Source organism: Choloepus didactylus, chromosome 4, assembly GCF_015220235.1.
Source record: "Choloepus didactylus isolate mChoDid1 chromosome 4, mChoDid1.pri, whole genome shotgun sequence".
Classification (NCBI taxonomy): Eukaryota; Metazoa; Chordata; class Mammalia; order Pilosa; family Megalonychidae; genus Choloepus; species Choloepus didactylus.
Genome location: NC_051310.1, coordinates 47,081,767 through 47,103,265, shown reverse-complemented (window position 1 = coordinate 47,103,265; position 21,499 = coordinate 47,081,767). Strand labels below are relative to the sequence as shown.

The following is a 21,499-nucleotide window of genomic DNA, read 5'->3' as shown; positions in this document are numbered from 1 at the left end:
CTGGATTTAATCCAATTAGTTGAAGACTTTTAAGGAAGAACAGAGAGAACTTTCACTTCTTCAGCCAGCCAGCTTCTCCTGTTCATTGAATACCTTCATCGGATTTGCCAATTTGCTGAGTGCCCTATGTAATAAGAACTTGTGCATTCCCACAGTTGTGTGAGACATGTTAATAACTAACTAGAACACTAACATATTTTATAAGTTGTCTAGTCAGCATATACTTCACAATAATAAAGAGAAGCTGTTCTGGTTTGCTAATGCTGCCATTTTGCAAAACACCAGAAATGGATTGGCTTTTATAAAGGTGGTTCATTTGGTTACAAAGTTACAGTCTTAAGGCCATAAAGTGTCCAAGGTAGGGCATCAACAATAGGGTACCTTCACTGAAGGATGGCCATTGGCGTCCGGAAAACCTCTGTTAGCTCGGAAAGCACGTGGCTGGTGTCTGCTTGCTCCCAGGTTGTGTTTTAAAATGGTATTCTCCAAAATGTTGCTCTTGGGGCATTTTGTCCTCTCTTTGCTGCAGCTCCTCTTCAACATATCACTCTCAGTTGCTCTCCAAAACGTCAATCACAGCTGCTCTGAGGTCCTTCTGTCTGTGAACTCCTTTATACAACTCTAGTGATCCAATTAACACCCACCCCACTGTAACACCTCCATGGAAATGACCCAGTCAAATGTTTCACTCACAGTTGATTAAGTCACATCTCAATGGAAACAATGTCAGAAGGTTCCAACCTAATCAACACTAATACGACTGCCCCCGCAAGACTGTATCAAAGAAAATGGTATTTTGGGGGACATAATACATCCAAACTGACACAGAAGCCATTCAAGATGACATGAAACACAGCCTAAATAGATTTAAATATCTACTTCTCTCTCACGGATCTAATCTAACAGTATTCTTTATTCACTTTTTCCTGGTAGTCTCAGGGATGTAAATACTCTTAACTTTCTCATTTTTACCGAAAGGAGTAAGGCCCAGCACAGCACTTTAAGTCCCCAAATACCATGTCAACAAGATTCTTTCCTCCAAAGGTTTCCTCTCATTAAGTAGTATTGTGATATATATTTTCTTAGATTTATAATTTTTGTCTTCACAAATATTATTCATATGCAGATGGCTCTCAGAATCATATCTTTAGCTCTAACCTCTGTCCTGATACACTGATATTTACTTATTTACTCAACTGTCTGTAACTCCTTTCAAATTTAACATAATAAAAACTAAATTCATGAGGCTCCCCACCCCCAATCTGTTCCTTCTCTAATCTTTCCCGAAAATGGTGACACTACTCATCCTGTCACTCAGACCACTCAATATCATTTCATCTTACAAGCCACATAAGTGTCACTATCCACAACTTACCAGGAACATTTGCTTCAAGTCTCCTCTTAATTTCACCAGTTCAGGTCTAACACAATAGAGGGTATGTGTTCAGAAGTTCTTATTTTAAATTGTGCCTCTAATGTGTTCACTTGGGCAAACTTTGAGAATGGTAACGACAATTACCTTGAAAAAAAATCACCTAAGATTCTCTAATTCTATCATGGTGATGGTTGCACAACTCTGTACATATATTTAAAAATCATTCAAGGAAAAAAAAAAAAAAGATGTAGTGCCCCCTTGAGGAGTCCGTGGAGAATGCAGGGGTATTCGCCTACCCCACCTCCATGGTTGCTAACATGACCACAGACACAGGGGACTGGTGGTTTGATGGGTTGAGCCCTCTACCATAGGTTTTACCATTGGGAAGACAGTGGCTGCAAAGGAGAGGTTAGGCCTCCCTATGGTTGTGCCTAAGAGCCTCCTCCCGAATGCCTCTTTGTTGCTCAGATGTGGCCCTCTCTCTCTGGCTAAGCCAACTTGAAAGGCGAAATCACTGCCCTCCCGCCTACGCGGGATCAGACACCCAGGGGAGTGAATCTCCCTGGCAACGTGGAATATGACTCCTGGGGAGGAATGTAGACCCGGCATCGTGGGACGGAGAACATCTTCTTGACCAAAAGGGGGATGTGAAAAGAAATGAAATAAGCTTCAGTGGCAGAGAGATTCCAAAAGGAGCCAAGAGGTCACTCTGGTGGGCACTCTTACGCACAATTTAGACAACCCTTTTTAGGTTCCAAAGAATTGGGGTAGCTGGTGGTGGATACCTGAAACTATCAAACTACAACCCAGAACCCATGAATCTCGAAGACAGTTGTATAAAAATGTAGCTTATGAGGGGTGACAATGGGATTGGGAAAGTCATAAGGACCACACTCCACTTTGTCTAGTTTATGGATGGATGAGTAGAAAAATAGGGGAAGGAAACAAACAGACAAAGGTACCCAGTGTTCTTTTTTACTTCAATTGCTCTTTTTCACTCTAATTATTATTCTTGTTATTTTTGTGTGTGTGCTAATGAAGGTGTCAGGGATTGATTTAGGTGATGAATGTACAACTATGTAATGGTACTGTAAACAATCGAAAGTACGATTTGTTTTGTATGACTGCGTGGTATGTGAATATATCTCAATAAAATTAAGATAAAAAAATCATTGACATACACTAAAAAGTGGTGACTTTTATGGTATATAAATTATACCTCAATAAAGCTGTTAATTAAAAACGAGAGAGAGATTCTCTAACTTCATTTAAAGGGTACTGGTAAGATAGTCTCAGATTTAGGAATTAGGCAAACGTAACCTACCAAAAGCTCCCCTCTTTTCCCCCAAACAAAAAAGAATCAAGTTCCTTAGATGAACTCTGCCATTAGCTAAACAGGCTATCCTAAGAAATGGTTTATAAAAGAAATCCATATATTTGTTCAGCATGCAAGAGAAAGTGGCCAGATCAACTTATCTTCAGAACTGTATTGGGATGACTTTTGTAACCTAAGCGCTGCAGGAACCCAGACACGGTCTATTGACAGAATTATCATCCATCAAATAGAGGTAGCTAATTCACTGAGCTCAGCACCCGGCTTTACCAGTCCTCACAAGCATCCCAGCTGCCTTTGTCTTCCTGTCATGCTCCCCAGGCAAATACCCAATCTAATTTCTTTTCCAAGGGAAGCCTAAGGAGAGGTAATGCCTGCCTTTATTGGGCAACAGCCAACACATCGGGTACCGACAAAACTTGGGTCAACTAGCATCTAGCTAAGATCCGGGTCTGTTCTCCCATCCCAGATCTGCTGTGGGGATCTGACAAAGCTTGCAAAACTGATACCCCTCCCAGCTCAGCAGAGCCTAAAACAGTGGGCTTCAACCTTGGCTGAGCATCAGATTCTCTAGAGAGGATTTTAAAAACAGTTAAAAACAGCCTTCTCAAACTCTCCGATTTAGAACTCGGATGTGGGGCCTGACTCGAGACTGATTGGCCCGGTGTATGATGAAGCCGAAAAAACCGGAAAACGCCTTGCACGCCCTAGGTTAACACCCAGTACAGCGCCCCCAAGCTCCCCGCGCAGTAACGAACGCCCCCACTCCCAAGCTGGCCTGGGAAACAGGTTTCCCGCGCCCGCGAAATGTTCTCCCGCGATATCTCCCGCCTCCGGCTCCGTCCCCCTGTTCTACTCGCGATTGGTTGGAATCGGCCCCTGGCATCTCCTCTGACTCCCTCCTTGCAGGGTTTACCGCGGCATACAAAGGCACATCTGAAACGACTTTTCCTACCAGCCAATCATTTCCACGAGCCAATCACCACCAATTTCCTTCACCTTCCGTTTACCCTCTTCCGCCAGTAAAATCACAGCTCCTTACCCCTCCCCTCTTCGCTAGTTAAGGGTCCTACGTCCTTCCGAATTCCGCACGCGCAACCACGTTCGCCGGGGCGCAGGCGGAGTAGCGTGGTCTCCCGGGCAATCAGTAAGCACGTGGACTGAGCGGTCACGCGTGGTCACAGAGGGAGTCGATCTTCGATTTTGGCCATATCCGTCGGGGGCGACGAATTAATAAAAGCCATGGCACCGGCGGGAATCCTGAACGGGAAGGTGGCCTCCGCGTAAGCACTTGTCATTATTGGTAGGGCGCGTTGGGCTGCAGCTGAGGTCCCTGCTTGGACGTACAGGTCCCCGTGGATTTCCCCCCCCCCTTTTTTTTTGCAGTGACGTGAAGGGGCACTTGTGGGGTTACGGTTACTTCAGCCGGCGGGGAGGGGGAGACATAGATGTGGGCCCGTCACACCTAAACACAGGCCTTTGTAGCCAAAGAAAGGAGCCCCGGGCACAGTCTGCGTTTTCAGATGGCCTGTGTGGTGGCTGTGCCCACTGGCCCCTCTGCTTCTGGGCAACAAGAACCCTCACCTCATCTATGCTTCCTAAAGTGCAGCTGCTGGCGACTTTATGCTTCGCGAGAGGGCGGTGTGGGCCGTCTGGACCGCCGCAGTCAAAACTCAGAAATCGGGGATGGGATGTTTTGTGTGTTCTTTTTTACTTGTATTTTTATTTTTTTGAATAATGGAAATGTTTAAAAATTCATTGTGGTGATGACTGCACAACTATATGATGGTACTGTGAACAACTGATTGTATGCGGTGGATGATTGTATGGTGTGTGAATATATCTCAATAAAACTGAACTAAAAAAAAACAACTCAGAAATCCACTCCGCCCTTTTCCCCTACATTTTGGAGTTGAGGAGACTGAGATTAGTGAGGTGAAAGACTTAGCAAGGTTACAAGGCTGATTAGTGACTGGAGGTCAACAAGAGCAAAGGTCTCCTTCCAGCTGGTAGCTTTTCCCTCTACACCAGAGTTTTATCATTTGCTAAGTGTAATTCCATAAACTCTCTTCTATCTCATGGTCTCCTCTAACTGTTTTGGTTAAAATCAATTTGTAGTTTTAGCTTCTGATTCCTGACAAAACTCAGCATTCCGGTGGAAAAGGTATATTCTGTGTGACCTTGTTGGAAATTGTCTTTGGAACCCTTGAGCTCACCAGTTATTTAGTAACTGCTGTTGGATGAGCCCCTGACTTTGTGAGTAGAGGTTTTTGAGTGAATTGAAGAATCATCGGTGATGAAACTCACCCTGGGCTGATTTTTTGGACTAGAGATCACAATACTGTTATTTGAGTGCATTTCAGCATGTGGCCTGCTAACGTCCATAGGTTCTATTTGAGCGTCCCTTTTTGTTTGCTTATCTTCAAACCAACTTTCTTTACCCATGGCTTTTTTTCTTGATAAAGTCTTCTTTTTAGAAAAACTGGTTGTGAAGAGACAGTTTAGTTTAGGCAGGCTACTGAGAATAGGTGGTCACTGAATAAGTTTTGGGTTTCCTATAGAGCAAGTTATTGAAATATGTTGGTAAGCCCCATGAGGACAAAGACATGCATTGTCTTGTTTATGTTTATATCCCAGACATCCAGGAAGATTTTTTTTACTTCTTACTAGTTGTGTGGGTTTATGCAAATTAGTTAACTTCTTTGTGCCAGCATTCCTCAGATGTAAAACAAAGATAATACCTAGTCATTTGGTTGTTAGGAGAATTAAGTGAGTTCTTGACTGGAAAGCATTTGGAACTGTGCCTGGCACATAAGAAGTGTTCAATAAACATTAGCTTTAATTAGTTGATGAATGCATAAATGATTTATCTTTTTATGGCTGCTTTGAGATATAGTTCAATGGCTCGCAACATTAGCTGCTCATTAAAATAACTTAGAGAGCTCTTTGTTTTTGTTATTTCTTTTTATTTAAATATGCATACGTACAGAATATTGCATCTATCCTGTGTATATTGGTCCATGAATCCTCACAACTGAATACACCTGTGTAACCAGCACCTAAATCAAGAAATGGTTTTATTGGTACCCAGAAACCTCCATATTCCAGTCACCATCACCCACAAAGGTAGCCTCTATCCTGACTTCTAACACTGTAGATTAAGTTTGCCTATTTTTGAACTTACATGAAATCGTGCATTATGAAGTTTTCTGTGTTTGGCTTTTTTCAGTCAGCATTGTGTTTCTGAGATTATCTCTTATTGCACGTAGTTGTAGTTCCAGTATAGTATTCTACTGTATGAATTTGCCACCATTCACTTATCCTTGACATTTGGGCTCCCAGTTTTCAACAATTTTGAATGGTGCTGTTATCAGCATTCTGTACGTCTTTTGGTGGAACATAAAATATATACATTTCTTTTGGGTATATGTCTAAAGAGTAGAGTTGTGGGTAATAGGGCATGTATATGATCAATTTTAGTGGATATTGCCAGTCTTTTTCAAGGTAATTTTACAATTTACACTCAGGGAGCTTTTGAAAAATATCAACACTTGGTCCCCACAGCAAACTGATTTAATTGGAACCCCTACTAATAATCTCAGTAATCAGTATTTTTAAAAACTCATTTGGTGGTTCTAATGCCTCTTGAAGGTTGAGAACCATTTATCTAAAGCCTTAAATCTGATTCTCATTATTGAAGAATAGTGTACCAATGATTTTGCCACGGGTATAGAAAGCATTTTCTAGAAAACACTGTTCCAGATATTTGAAGGGTCTCCCCTGCTTGTTAACGTAGCTCCCATTTACATTGCTCTGTGATTGAACAACCAGCTCCTACTAACACAATTCATAAAGAAGGATTAAGACTAAGGCCCCTTTGTGCTTACAGAAGTTTTTCTTTAATGTGCCCTTCCAGGGACTGCCATAGCTTGGCACTTTGACCATCATGGAGAGTGTCTTGGTTTCCTAGGGCTGCTGCATATTGAATGGCTGAAAACAACAGAAATGTGTTGTCGTACAGTTCTGGAGACTAGAAGTCTGAAATCTGTAGGGGAGAATCCTTTGGCTTTGGCTCCTCCTAGCTTCTTGGTGGGTTGTGGGCAATCCCTGAGCTTCAGTTGCTCTGCCTTAGTTATCACAAAGCATTCTCCCCTCTGTCAAATTCTGTTCTTATAAGAACACCCTAGAGGCCCACCCTAATATAATTTGACCTCATTTTAACTAATAAAATCTATAAGACCCTATTTCCAAATAAGGTCATATGTACAGGACTGGGGGTTAGGACTTGATGTCTGGGTTTGTTTTTTTTTGGTTGGTGGGGGGGCACAATTCAATCCATAAGAGAATGTTGACTTCAAGAGCTGATGTACGGTGCTCATAATTCGTCAGAGAGGGAGAGCCCTGGAAGGGGACAGCCTTCCTGGCTTGTGGGGTTAGCACAGTTCTTTCCACAGCCCTGGGGGAATCCTGAATAAGAAGGGGGTTCTTGAGGTTTAAGCAAGTTGGGCTCAGGTGGTGGTTCTGGGCAGGGTGTTCCCACTTTTCCTCTTGCTAGGAGGAGAACATTCTGAGAGGAAAGATAAGTGAGCTGCTTACACTTACAGTCAGAGGTCTTCGAGTCTGGGAAAATGTCCCTCGAACACCAGGTTTGCAGGTCAGCTTTCCTGGCTGCCACTAACTGTTGGGCCTCTCTGGAGACACATTTGCAAAGGGCTTGCATGCTCCCAAAATGTAGTGCTTGAATTGTAAAATTTCTTCCTTGGAGGAAAGGTGGATCAGTTCCACAGTCTGATTTTCTCCAAAATCTGGTCCACTCCCACATCCCATTCTGCAGATGAGGAAACAGTTTAGGCCAAAAAAGTGATGTTATTTGCCAAGGGTTACTAGACTGCTTAATGGCAGAGGCTCAACTAGAACCAAGGTCTGTACCCAGTACATGGGTTTTTTCACTCTATCAGGGACTTACCACTTGCTGAAAGGAATTTCATTAACTTGTCTTTTCCTTTACTAACAGTCTCTTCTCACTGCCACTCTTCCCCCTCTGCTGAGGACCTTGTCCCAGATGTTGTCTGCCTTTGTTATTATTCTGCCTTTTGTACTTTCCATGAGGCCAGGACATTGACAAAGTTCAGCATTCCAGATTCTTTCTCGGCCTGCTCCATCCTGTGGGAAATACGGATCCTTAACTGATGGATCTAGTTGCCAGATTGTCTCCCTTTAGAAGGAACACCCCAGTTTTTCCCTTGCAGGGAATTCTAAAGTTACAGCCTGGATTTGACAATTTGGGGAGGTCTGAAGGTTAGAGATAAGTGTATGTTCTTTTTGGATATATATTCACTTATTCAGCAAACACCTAAATGCTTACTATTATGGCAACATTCTTCAAAGCACTTGGGATATAACAATGAACAAAACAGCCAAATCCCTGCCCTTGTGGAGTTTCATACTGATGGGTAGAGATTTGGGTTGTCATTTTGAATAGGAGAGGTAAGTAGAACTCATTGTAAAAATGATTTATAGGCAGACTTGACGGAGGTAGGGTGGTGAGCCTGCCAATATCAGTATGGGGACAAGGGCTCAGAATTCAGGCATAGCCTGTGCCATGGACCTTTAACCTCATCATTTATTTATTCAAGGACTAATTTGGGGTCAACAGTCATGGCCCCATAAGAAACTGACTGTGAGGAGAGGAGTTTGAATGAGTTAAATTGACCATTGGTTGTGAAAGCCCACCCTGGCCACAACAGTAGTGTCCTTAAAGAGGTTATACAAAGAAGGAAAGGAGTGTAAATTAGACAGTGTTGAAAGAAACACCTCAATTTGGCAGAATCTTATGTTTTTAAATTAGAAACAGTACTTACACATGAGCTTTTTCAAAGCAGGGCCTACTAAATTTTGTGTGATTTTGTTTGACTTCTTCATTCTTTCATTTACTATCATCAAGCCTGCTCTCTTCATTGGTGGCATTTTTCTTAAGTCTTCTTTCTAGAAGGACTGTTTGTGCAGAGACAGGGAGTTTGCCACTCAGTAGACTACCAAAAGTAAGTGCTCTGAGTTTCTCTGGTAGTCCTAGAGCCTGAAAACAGCTGGGTTCTCTTTGGATCATTGAGTAGCTTAATTTACCTCTTTGAGCCTTAGTTTTTCCATCTGTGTATTGGAATAACAGTAGTACCTAACTCACAAGGTTGTCAATTAAATCAGATATTACTTATAAAGCATTTAGAACCATCTCTGGCACATAAATCTTAATGAGTGTTTAGAAAGTACTTAATGAATAAACAAGTGCTGTTTTTGTTTATTCAGACTGTGTCTTCAGCCTTTTTATTCAGTGAGTTTTTGTTTATTTTTGTTTTTGTTTATTCAGGGAGTTGGCTGATAATCTTGAGCCTTAAAATTAGAATTTCTCTCAGTGATCAAAGATAAAGATGGAACAAAGCTATACATTTAGTTACAGGATCAGAAGCTCCTGTTTCTATAAAAATAATTTGCTAACCGCAGTGAAGGACAAGTTTTGTAAATTAAATACTTGTAGGCCTTTTGGTTTAAAAAGATTTGCTGACATAATGAGCTCCAAAGGGCAGGCATAGCTGGCTTGCCTTTGGCAGCCTGTGCAGGAAGGCTGGAAGAGTTCCTGAGAGGTGGGACCTTCTACCAGGCCTTAAATAGACCACCCAGCCAGGCTGTTGGATGTGTTGCAGTTGGAGTGTGGCAAAGTCCAGAGCAGGCAGCACCTACCACCATCATGACACCAGCAAAAGTCTTGTCCGGGGACGAACATTGTGAGTAAGTGTCTGTCCTCAAGTTGGGTTGGGGAGCTCAGAGCACGGGTTTGTGGCAGCTGCTTATTATGTCACCTCTTTTAAGAAAAATGTTCTGGAAGAAGGGGCTGGCAAAAGGGGGTCACTGGAGCAAAGGAAAGGGCTCCCCTCTCATCAGAGGGAGAGGTTAGGGAGCATAGAATGCTTGTGTGGCCTCAGGGGAGTTCATCAGCCTCAATTTCCTCTTACCTACAGTAGGGATGACAGCAGTGTCTGCCAGAAGAGTCAGGAGTGAGGCTCTCGGAACACTAGGACTGTGTCCTCTGACGTCCCACCCACATGCCTGTGCTGGGCAGTTTGCCCCTGTTGATCGATCGTTTAAAAAGCAGCTTCTGACACTTGAAGAGTGGCTGACTCAGGGTGTCACAGTCAGGATTCCTCGGCCACCCAGCCTTTCCCCCACCTCCATTTTGTAATTTCTGGAATGTTTCCTAGAAGTGAAATTACTTGCTTATGAGTTACAGACAGAATCTCGACTGCGTTTTCCTTCCTTTCTGGGGTCTGGGCACTTAATCGATCCCTAAAAGGGATTGCAAACTTTTATCTCTCACCAAAGGACATCCTGAGGCCTCTCCACAGTCAGGAGATGAATCAAAAAGCATCCAAACTGATTCTTATCAGGCAGTTGTTTTCAAGGTTGTAGTCTGGTTTCTGCTGGTTGGAGACAAGTCAAACCTTGCTTTGTTACTGAATCTTTTTTTTTTTTCTTTTCTTTTCTTTTCTTTTCCCTTGATGAGAAGTTCTTCCCTCAAGCCTGGGCAAGAGAGGTGCAGCTTTGGGTGCTGGTGCTTAAAGGGTATGAGGAAGATAAGGAAACATTTTCTATAAAAGGTTTTGCCAGAACCTGTCAGGAACTTATCTTCACCTCCTACTGGACTTCCATGATAAATGATCTTTGGGTTTTGATCCAGAAATACTAGTCCCTACTTTAAATATTTAGAGTCTGATCGTGTCAGCACTGCTAAAAATTCTCTAATGGCTCCTTCGTCTCATTCCAAATAAGACAAAATCTCCTTGATCTGGTTACTGCTAGCCCTTGAGACCTAATTGTGCACTCAGGGCCTTTGCACTTGCTATTCTTTTGTTAACTGGCCCTGGGACAGTCACACGACTGTTTTGAGCGTGTTTCTACATCTGTAAATCGGAGTAACAAAGCCTCTCCTGCCTTATCTACCTCCCAAAGTTGTTGAGTCACAGATGTGTTCTTCTGTTTTCACTGTTGGATCTTGTTATTGTATTTTTGCTGTCTTTGAACCAGTCTTATGTTGTGTTAGAGATATGTTACAGCATGGGTTTTATTTGGGTGAGGGAAGAGTAAGGAGAACCAGTAGAAATCTTCACCTAGCCGTTTTTTTTTTAGGAGCGCTGATGGACAGACACACACGTGCTTCTTAGTCTGTTGTTTGTGTTGATTGTCTAAGGGCTTAAGCATCTTTTGTGTTAATAAAATGTTGGGGGAATGGAGGGAATAGCCTGCTGCTCCAAAGGCACCACATCTAATTGTCATGCAAGGGGGAACAGCTAGGGCTGGAACTGCCTGAGGGATTCTGTGGCAGCCTAGTAGAAATGAAGCAGCAGTCTCTTGTCTAAGAGCAGAGCTGTGGCCTCTGTCCAGGTCAAATCCCAGTATAAAAAATCCAACAGTCTATTAATTCTTCTTTTGAATTTCGTTACATAGAATGTTGATTTGAAAACAAGTCCCTAGCTAGAAATAATTTTGAAATCTTAGATAGGAGTACTTGTACCATTCAACATTCTTGGTGATTACTAAGCCATTGCAAATCATCTGCTGCTTGTGATTCCTGTGCCTGTTTATGTCAGTTGTTTGTAAAGTCTGGAGGAGTGGATTTGGGAGTAAGCAAATTAGAAGAGGGAAGAGGTGTTTGCAAATGTCTATGGGTATTTGTATGTCAAGTGTGGTTAAGATGGTGACAGTAAGATGAAAAAAGGTAAATGATAAAACTGGTTCTGTAAGAAAGACCAGTTCTGTTGAAGGTCATGGCTGTGTCATAACTGCACAAGATTGAACTATATTTTGAATGTTTGTGAATGTAATATAATTGACCTGGTGTCCTACTGTATTGTGTATGTTGGTAAATTGATTTGTCTTAGTTTCTTAAGAGGGATACATTTTTAATCTTGTATTTAAGTCTTTTGTAAAGAAAATTCTTTTTTACCTTAGAATATAATTTGTAAATTTATATTGAATTGGTTGTAGGATTCATTGATTTATTGTTTCGCCTTATGTGGATGCCCTGTGGTCATCTTACTGGAATAGACGGGCAAAAAGATAGAGTTCAACTCCTTTTCTACGAATTTTTTTCATGATGGCACCTGGAGAGTGGAAATGCTGAAAAAAATGAGGATCAGCAGCTTTCCAGTAGTGTTGGTCCAAGTTTTTATTTATTCACTGTATGATTGTAAACTAATTGTCCTCACCCCATGGCCCAGTGTCTGTAGGAAATAGAAAAGATCCATGTCTACTTGAGGCCCGGAAAATTGATGAGAAGTTCATGGTGCATATTTTACCAGCTAATATCTTTTCACTGATGGTGTTTTCAACTTAAAAGAGAAATGCACCTAATAATCCACATCAATTACTTGTGCTTGAAACATTTAAGTGTTAACTTCAACCTTTCATTTTTCCCTAGGCAAATAAAGGACAGACTGAAGAATCAAGTTGCTCAGATGAAGGAGCAAGTACCTGGGTTCTCACCAGGCTTGGCAATTTTACAGGTATTAAGATAGTTTATTCCCGTTGCTGTCCTCCTTATTCTCTCAATAGCACTTCAGAGAGCATTTAAGACCTTTCCTTCCCTTTTCTGGCTTCTGTGAAACCTTACCTTTTTAATTTCACTTTACAGGCTCCCCCTCTTTAACTCAGCTTCTTACTGGACTGTCTTGACCCTTTGCTAGTCTCTGGGAACACCCTTTTCCTAGGCCAGTATTTGTTTTTTTACCTCCATGCCTGTCTTTATTTTATTACTCATCTAATCCTATGCCGGATAAAGGGGGTGTAAGTCATGAACTAATCACATGGTCACAAGATAAAACTATAGTTATACAATCTGTATAGTTATCAAAGATCAAGGCTACTAGATTATAGTTCAGCAATTTCAGATATTTCCTTCTGGCTATTCTAATACTCTAGAAACTAAAAAGAAATATTTAAATAATGAGTCATAATCATTTGTTAAATCCTAATTTCTTAGTTACAACTCCTCCCTCTCTTTTGATCATTCTCTCAATCTTCAGGGATATGTGGGCAGTGACCATTTTAACTTCTTCATGCTGGAAAGTGGTGATGACATTATGGGGTATGGGAATGGAACTGGTTGATGTTCTTGGAGAGACTGGTACCTCTGGGTGTCAGGACTTATTTGGCATAGGAACAGTCTGGAGGCTTTAAGTTTCTGATATGATAATAAGTAAAACGTTTATAGAGTCTTAGATACAGTCCAGGGTATTATTTAGGATTTGCAGGAATACTGTTGGTTGGGGCATGGCATACTGTGACAGTTTGCAATATCTAGCTGAAGCTTGCATAAGAGTAACCTTCAGAATGACCTCTCGACTCTGTAGGCCTGTGTTTCTTAAATTTTGGTCTTTAAGATCCCTTTAAACTCTTAATATTTACCATCAACATTTACCATATTAGAAATTAAAACTGAGGTGCTTTAAAAATATACATTTAAAAATGCTGACTGTAAACTCAGCATTAGCGTAACATTTTTCTGAAAAAAATAAGTCAAAACAGAATTTAGGGAGATGAGGGGTACTGTTTTCCATTTTTGCAAAACTTTAGTATGTGGCTTCAAAGAAGACTGCTAGATTCTCATCTGCTTCTGCATTCAGTCTGTGGTTGTGTGCTGGCTTGATTGAAATATATGAGGAAAAGCTGGTCTCATACAGATACGTAGTTGGAAAAAGGAGTCATCTTTTAATTATCTTTCTAGATGATTTTGGACATTTTTCTTTGATATTACACCAAAACTCACTAAGTGGAAGTTTTTACAGATTATGTACAATGTGGAATCTAAAACTATCAGTGAACTTTCATGCTTTATTATATCAAAATTTGTTGATATGTGCTGCAATTTAAATGGATGTTTTATTACCCATGCATGGTTTTGTAACTTCCTATATTCATCTGGAAAATAATGGTTCACTGAATTAATAACACATTTCATTATGAGATTTAGAAAATCATAATCATTAATATCACCAATGAATTCATCAGAGAAGTGTCAGTGAGTGCTGAGAAACTGTAAGCCTACAGGATTGGAAAAAATTCTGATATTTCCTTGAAACATTAAATTTTACCATTGACAACAAAAGCTATCAGTTGTCTTCTTTGAAGTACAGGCTCACTTGGTTCATTTTTGAGAAAATTTCTGCCAAATGCTAAAGCCTGAATAATCATTGCTTGTCTGTCACCTCTGAAGTAAAAATGGAGTTCCATTTTAAGCTGGGGCTAGTTCAGCTTGCAACACAAAAGCACAAGAGCTTTTTCTGGAGACAACTACCACACTTATGTATTCAGCAGAAGTGCTTATGAGTGCTTCTCAGTTGTTCACACAGCATGTTAAAAAGACATATTTACAGCTTCATCAAGGACTTTCCTAAGTGAAACTGGAATTCGTTTTTACTGAGAGCGTACACTAATGAATAGAATAGTTTGGTGCTGTTGCCTTGATTTGTGCTAGGGAACAGGAGTTTATGCACCATTGCTTTTGCAACATCAGTACAGATGCCAACACAGTGAGAAAGGCAAATAACATCATAGTACTATCAAAATAGTTTTGATCTCTCAGATTCCCCAAGAGTGCATAGACCACACTTTGAGAATCCCTACCCTAAACAGTTTCATCTGGTCCCAAATACAAGCTGAAGGCCATTGACTTTCAAATCTAGATCTATTCTGAGTTCCCGACTCTTGGTTTCAGGGACGCCACTCTTGTTTCCGTCCCATTTCTAGTCTCCTTTGCTTGTCGTTCCTCATTTCCTGATACTTAAGCCATCAGCCCTCAACCCTGTTCTCTACCTTATTCTTTCCCTAAGTGACCTCACCCAGCTCCATTGCTTCATAGGGGAAATACTTCCAGATTCAGATTTCTAGCCATGGTTTCTTGCTTAAACTCCAGATTCATGCAGTTGGTAGGAGGCATCTAACAAATGTTTGTTGTATGGACAAATACATGAGTGGATGTTTGAATGGTTAATTTGACAGGAAACTGATAGCTTTCATTTGAAATACCCTTAAATGCTGGTTTCCTCACCTCACATTCTGTATGTCTGCATACACCATTTAATCCTTCATTGAGTTTCTGTCATTTGTTCATCAAATTTCAGAGTTAATAGTACTTAAATATTTTTTCCTATTACCGCACAGTATTTCTTCGTCAGAGAGACCGGAGGTAGCAAGAGGCCTTAGCTGAGAAGAAAAGCACAGAAGGCCTTTCCTTCTGTGCCTGGTGTGTTCTTTGCTGCAGTAGATTTTCCTTTTTTGCAAATTACTAAGAATCAAAGGATATGTTGTGGGTGTATACTTGGTACATTTGGGGATCAGTTATTTCTTGGCTTATTTTTGTTAACTGTTTGTTGTAGAAAGAGTAAATGTCAAAGGCAAGAAATCTGTTTCTGTAAACCTTTTCTTTGCAATATTAGGAGGTGTTTTTAATCTTTGTTTTTAAAATTGATTCTCAGACTCATGATTTAAAATCATTGCTTGCGAGTGCTTTTGTTACATAAACACTGTTCTGCCCTTGGTCTCCTAGGTCATTTCTAGTTAAACAATGGTATATTATTTTAACCTTGCACTTTAATAGCACCAGAGTTAACGTGTTTCTCTGATACAAGGTTTACGTATTATGTGGTAATCACATTGCTGTCTTCTCAGACCTCTCATCTTTCCCATCCTGGCGACTGCCACTACCCTCTTGCCACACACCCAAGCCAGACATCTGTTATCTCTTTAGGATCTCTTTCCCTCAGTCTCCACATCCCACCAGGGACTGTTGTGCTGTTCATCCACTGGGCTGAATTTGGCTGAATTTGAAGTCATAGCATTTTCCTTCAGAGATGTTGTCTTTGGCATCTGTATTTCAGAAGAGGAAGCTGAAGTCATTTGTTGCTCCTCTTGTAGGTAACTGTTTTCAGCCTGGATATTTCTGAAGGAATTTTTCTAAACCTTCAAAAGAAAACTTAAAAAATAGTTACAGTTGTGAGCATATGTCAGAATTTTACTATAATCCTAATGCAAAAGGAAAAACCTCTAAGAAGTCAGTTCAAAGGTTCACTCTCAGTACAGGCATTTTATATGGGAAAAATGGTTATATAATCGTTTTTAGACTAGATGTAAAAAGAATGCCTAAAGAACAGTAGATTCTTGACTGACAAAACCTGGGTGGATGGAAGACTGGTTTTTCTAGAACAAATGTTAATCCCATTACATTTATCAGAAAATTACTTAAGCCTTTTATCAGGAATGCTAGTTTCTTCCTTGAAGCAGATTTGTGAATTGCATCGCCCCTCCCCATCCCCCCCAAAGTCCTATTCTAGTACAGGTTAGGGAAATTTTTTATTTACACCAGGGGTGGACAAACTTTCTGTAAAAAGCCAGAGAGTAAATATTTTAGGCTTTGTAGGCAACATACCCAGTCATACATCCTGCGAGGGCAGCAGGATATTTTCAGATTGGCATAGACTGAGATAAATGCCTATATGCCTTTTCTAGAAAAGTTACTTATGGTTGCATTTCACCCACCTGAGAGATGAATGAAGTTAAACTCTAGAATAGAGAAGTTGTGATTAAAAAGAGTAGGCAGTGAGCAATAAAACCTGTTCAGCTCAGAGTTAAGTCTAAGTAAGTAATTATAGTTATAAACGTTAATGAAAATGTTAAAAAAAATTATTCTTGTATTTAGAACTGCTCCTTTCTTACTTTATCCAGAAATCCCAGACATGTATCAAAATCTGGTAACCAGGTCAGTGAGGAGTGGGTTGGTGGGTGGGGGGGGTGGGGTGGGATGAGTAAAGAATATATAAGAAATGACCAAAGAGGACACATGAGAAACACTAAAATTCCAGGATACCCCTACAGGTAAGTGGCTAGTGAGAGGTGAAAATGATCCGTAGAACCATCAAATTCCCCTCAAGGGACCCTTGTCTATCTTAAAATTCATATTAACACTGCAAACCTGAGAACTGTCTGTATGAAGGGTAACTGAGACAAGGGTTAAGGTCGTGTTAATGAGCTCTGTGGGGAGCTACCAGTTACAGCATCAACATGACCAGGTCTGGAAGTAATTCTCTTACAAAGGCATAGTTGTTCCTCTGTTAAAAAAGGACCATACGATCCGGATCTAAGATAGTGGCATAGAGAGGAGTGGAAGCTAAGTAGTCCCCCTGGAACAACTGAAAAAAAACAGAAACAACTAGTAAATAATCCGGAATAACTGCAGGAGGACAAATGTGACTGTCCACTCATCATACACTAACCTGAATTGGGAGGAATGCCCGAGGTCACAGTATAAAATCTGTAAGTAAGAACTGCGGATCCAAATTGGGACACCGCTCACCCACAGCCCGAGCTACAAAGCCTCATGGCGCCAGAGAGAAGCTTTCTCCCAACCAGCGAATATAGCTCAGCTGAGCTCCAACTGGGGGTTTAATTAGTGAGTGTGAACTGCTCACTATGAGGTACGAATCCCCAACAAGTAGACAGAGGCTTAGGGTGACGACTGACCCTGGAGAGCCGGAGGATTGCCTCAGACTAGCTCTGTTCCTTTTTCGACTCAGAGTAGAAAGCCTCAGCCATTTTCAGTTCCCAGTTCTGTGACCCAGACAAGGGTATAGCACAGGCAGAGACCATTGAAATGCTAATGACCTCCCCCTAAGGCGTCTAACTTCTCTAAGAGGAAAGGGGTGGGGCCCAGCTCTACTACCTGCCTTTCATTCAGAGCTTACACCAGCCAAGAATTATAGGCTGATCTTTGCATCAGGCAGAGAGCGCCCCTGCACGGCCCGGTGGCCTGGGGCTTCCCTTGAGGGACAATGCGCACTAGTGACTGTAGCACAGCCTTCCCTCAGCAGAGGTCCTGGAGGATCACAGCTGAGAAGGGGGCCCTGCTCAGAAAACCCAGGGATGCTGCGTCAATGCCAGTGGTTTGTGGGTGAGCGACAGAGAAAATCTGGGGCAAAACTGAAATGAAGGCTTAGAGTCTTGGAACAGCCTTGAATCTCCGGGAACACCTGGGAGATTTGAATATTAAAGCTGCCCTGCCTCCCTGACCACCCAGACACACGCCCCACGTTCAGGGCGGCAGCTCCAAGAACAAACCCAACCTGAGTTCACCAACTGCATCCCACAAGAATCATTTCCCCACACACCACAGAGACAGAGTTGGGGAGAACTGACTTGAGAGGTATAGGTGACTCGCAGATGCCATCTGCTGGTTAGGTGGAGAAAGTCTACGCCACCAACTTGTATTTCTGAAAAATTAGATTGGTATTGTTTTTTTACAACTTGGAAGAACCCTATCAAGCAAAGCAAATGCCAAGAGGCCAAAAACAATGGAAAATCTTAATGCATATGATAAAACCAGACAATATGGAGAACCTGATCCCAAACACCCAAATCAAAATATCAGAAGAGACACAGTACTTGACACAATTAATCAAACAATTACAGTCGAGGAACGAAAACATGGCACAGGATATAAAAGACATGAAGAAGACCATGGAACAGGATAAAAAGGACATAAAGAAGACCCTAGAAGAGCATAAAGAAGAAATTGCAAGATTAAATAAAAAAATAGAAGATCTTATGGAAATAAAAGAAATTGTTGGCCAAATTAAGAACACTCTGGATACTTATAATACAAGATTAGAGGAAACTGAACGATGACTCAGTGTCCTAGAGGTCCACAGAACAGCAAATGAAAGAACAAAAGAAAGAATGGAGGAAAAAAATTGAAAAGGATCTCAGGGATATGATAGATAAAATAAAATGTCCAAATTTAAGACTCATTGGTGTCCCACAAGGGGAAGAGAAGGGTAAAGGTCTAGAAAGAGTATTCAAAGAAATTGTTGGGGAAAACTTCCCAAACCTTCTACACAATATAAATACACAAAGTATAAATGGCCCAGTGAACTCCAAATAGAATAAATCCAAATAAACCCACTCCAAGACATATTCTGATCAGACTGTCAAATACTGAAGAGAAGGAGCAAGTTCTGAAAGCAGCAAGAGAAAAGCAATTCACCACATACAAAGGAAACAACATAAGACTAAGTTATGACTACTCAGCGGCCACCATAGAGGTGAGAAGGCAGTGGCATGACATATTTAAAACTCTGAGAGAGAAAAATTTCCAACCAAGAATACTTTATCCAGTAAAACTCTGCTTCAGGTTTGAGGGAGAGCTTAAATGTTTCACAGACAAACAAATGCTGAGAGAGTTTGCCAATAAAAGACCTGCCCTACTTCAGATACTAAAGGGAGCCCTACCAGCAGAGAAACAAAGAAAGGAGAAAGAGATATAGAGAACTTTAACAGACGTATGTAGAACCTTACATTCCAAATCACCAGGACACTCATTTTTCTCTAGTGATCACAGATCTTTCTCCAGAATGGACCATATGCCTCAATAAATTAAAAAAAAAAACAAAAAAACAATTGAACATATTCAAAGCACAATCTCTGACCACAATGGAATACAAATAGAAGTCAATAATTTTTGAATTGTAACTCCACTATTTACTTCTTACATGATATAAAATACACAAACTCTAATCACAAATCAGTGGTTTTGAACTCAGTGTAAAATGTGTAATTTTTGACAAGAACTATATAAAGGTGGGGGAATGGAGGAGCATAGGTACATAGTTTATGTGTCCTATTGAAATTAAGTTGGTATCAAAGAAAAACAAGATTGTTATGGATTTAAAAGTTTAATTTTAAGCCCCACAGTAAACACAAAGAAATTATCAGAGAATATGACCATGGAGATGAAAAGTAGACTATGGGTTATGAGAAATGGGGGAAAGGGCAATAGGGAGTTAAGAAATGAGTGTAGGGTTGCTGTTTGAGGTGAAGGGAAATTTCTAGTAATGGATGGTGGGAAGGTGATAGCATTACAACATTCTAAATGTGATTAATCCCACTAATGGAAGGCTAAGGAGGGGTTGGCATGGGAAGATTGAGGCTGTATATATGTTTCCACAATTGAGGAAAAAAAAAAAAGTTTAAATAGATGACAATTGAATGCCAAGGATGAACCTGGATGGGATTGGAGGATGGAGGACAGGAGGCTCAAAGGGACACAGTTGAGACATAAGGAAAAGGAAATATAGAATGTAAGCTTTGTATCATTGTTGAATCTCTTGTACTTCTTAGCTGTGCTTAATGGGATTGCATAAAAGAATGTTCTTGTTCATGGGAATTGTATATATGAATTGTAGTGTTTGTTCAAGGATGTGTGCAGCTTGCTCTCATATGTTCAGAAGACAGAGTAATAGATGATGGATGATAGATAGGGAGGGAGGAAAAGAAATAGCGGTGTGACAACATGTTAAAGTTAGTGGATTGGGCTATCGGGGGAGGGGGGTCTGGGAATGCTGGAGTTCTGTGTATGGGTTTTGTATTGTTTTTGCAACTGTTCCTATAACTTTGAATTTATTTCAAAATAAAATTAAAAAAAAAAAGAAAAGGACCATACTAAAGTTATCTTTGCTACCAAAGACCCTTCTGCTTTTCTCACTGTGGTACAGGATAAACCAAAATTATTGTGGCCTATCACCCTAAGAGACTATTTTGGCCTTGAAAAGGAGAAATGTAAACTATTGGAATACTTGTAAAAATCAAATAGTTATAAAATAAAAATGTTTGTAAAATCACATTTTACAGGTAAATGGTTACCATGAGAAACCATTAGTATGCTTGTTATTAAAGAAATGAAAGAAACATAGTGGGGCATAGTATAATGGTCCAAAGGATTTGAGTTCTGTACCACACTTTCCTCTTTTGCTAGAGTCTAATTAGAATTAGACCCACCCTAACTGGTTTCTCTTCTCTGTGCTGCTGGGCCTGGCCTTTCCACTGCCCTGAGGGAAATGAGGGGGTGTGGGGTGGGTATAGGGAGGGAGTGGGGATATGGGAGGGGAGGGTACAAAATGTGCCCTCTGGGTGTTCTGCTTCTCTGGGTTAAGGTGTTTTTCCTTCCTGATGATAATTGTTGCTTTGGTACGGCTGGATAGCAAGCTGAAATTCTACATGTTTATGCTAGGCCTGTAGCATAGGCTGAGTTTCCAATGTAGATGAAAGTATCCTGTACTTTTTCTTTGGCTGTTTTAGTGGGAATCAGACAGGCGTTTGGGAGAGGTCCTGAAATACTACCTGTGTTCATATCTCCATCCTGCCTCTGCATTCTCCTGTAAAAGTTCTCTGCAATAAAGTCGCATGATGAAACATTTCTTTTATCAAAACTAAAATTTTAGAAGTTTTCTGTACACTTAACCTTCCCTAATCGTCTGATTTGCATGTATTTATTATTCTAGGTTGGCAACAGAGATGATTCAAATCTTTATATAAATGTGAAGCTGAAGGCTGCTCAAGAGGTAAAACCTAGGCCTGTGGTGCCGTCACCCCCACTCCCACCCTGGGCCTGCCTGTTACTTTTTGCCCTTTGTGCCTCTCCCCATTCAAACTTCTGTTCCCTACAGAGACGTAAGTTTGTTTATTTTGCAAGTCAGAAAGGGTGCCTTAGAGCTAGGACCCAACCTGTAGTTTGCCCTTGAATGTTTTCTCATCAGTGATTTCAGCAAGAGTAATGGACATGAAATTTGCAGTGGAAACAAATAGTAAATGATGAGCGGGTCGGAAATAATAGAATAATGCTTCAGAATACATAAAGTTGAAATGATGACAAAGCCTCCTAGTTTTATTTTAGTCATATCTGTAAAAGAATGGGT

General features: G+C 40.8%; 1 protein-coding gene across 3 annotated transcripts in view; it reads left to right on the top strand.

Moving 5' to 3' along the window:
- Positions 1-3,765: 3,765 nt before the first annotated feature.
- The window catches only part of MTHFD1 (methylenetetrahydrofolate dehydrogenase, cyclohydrolase and formyltetrahydrofolate synthetase 1), a 74,828-nt gene continuing 57,094 nt past the window's right edge, over positions 3,766-21,499 (top strand). The window contains exons 1-3 of one of the 3 annotated variants that reach the window (XM_037832546.1): positions 3,766-3,991; positions 12,178-12,262; positions 21,086-21,145. In XM_037832546.1, coding sequence (XP_037688474.1) covers positions 3,951-3,991; positions 12,178-12,262; positions 21,086-21,145 — 186 coding nt within the window. In that variant the 5' untranslated portion in view covers positions 3,766-3,950. Of the gene's footprint in view, positions 3,992-9,380; positions 9,492-12,177; positions 12,263-21,085; positions 21,146-21,499 lie in introns of those variants that run through there. The other 2 variants (XM_037832545.1, XM_037832547.1) reach the window with 2 other exon arrangements.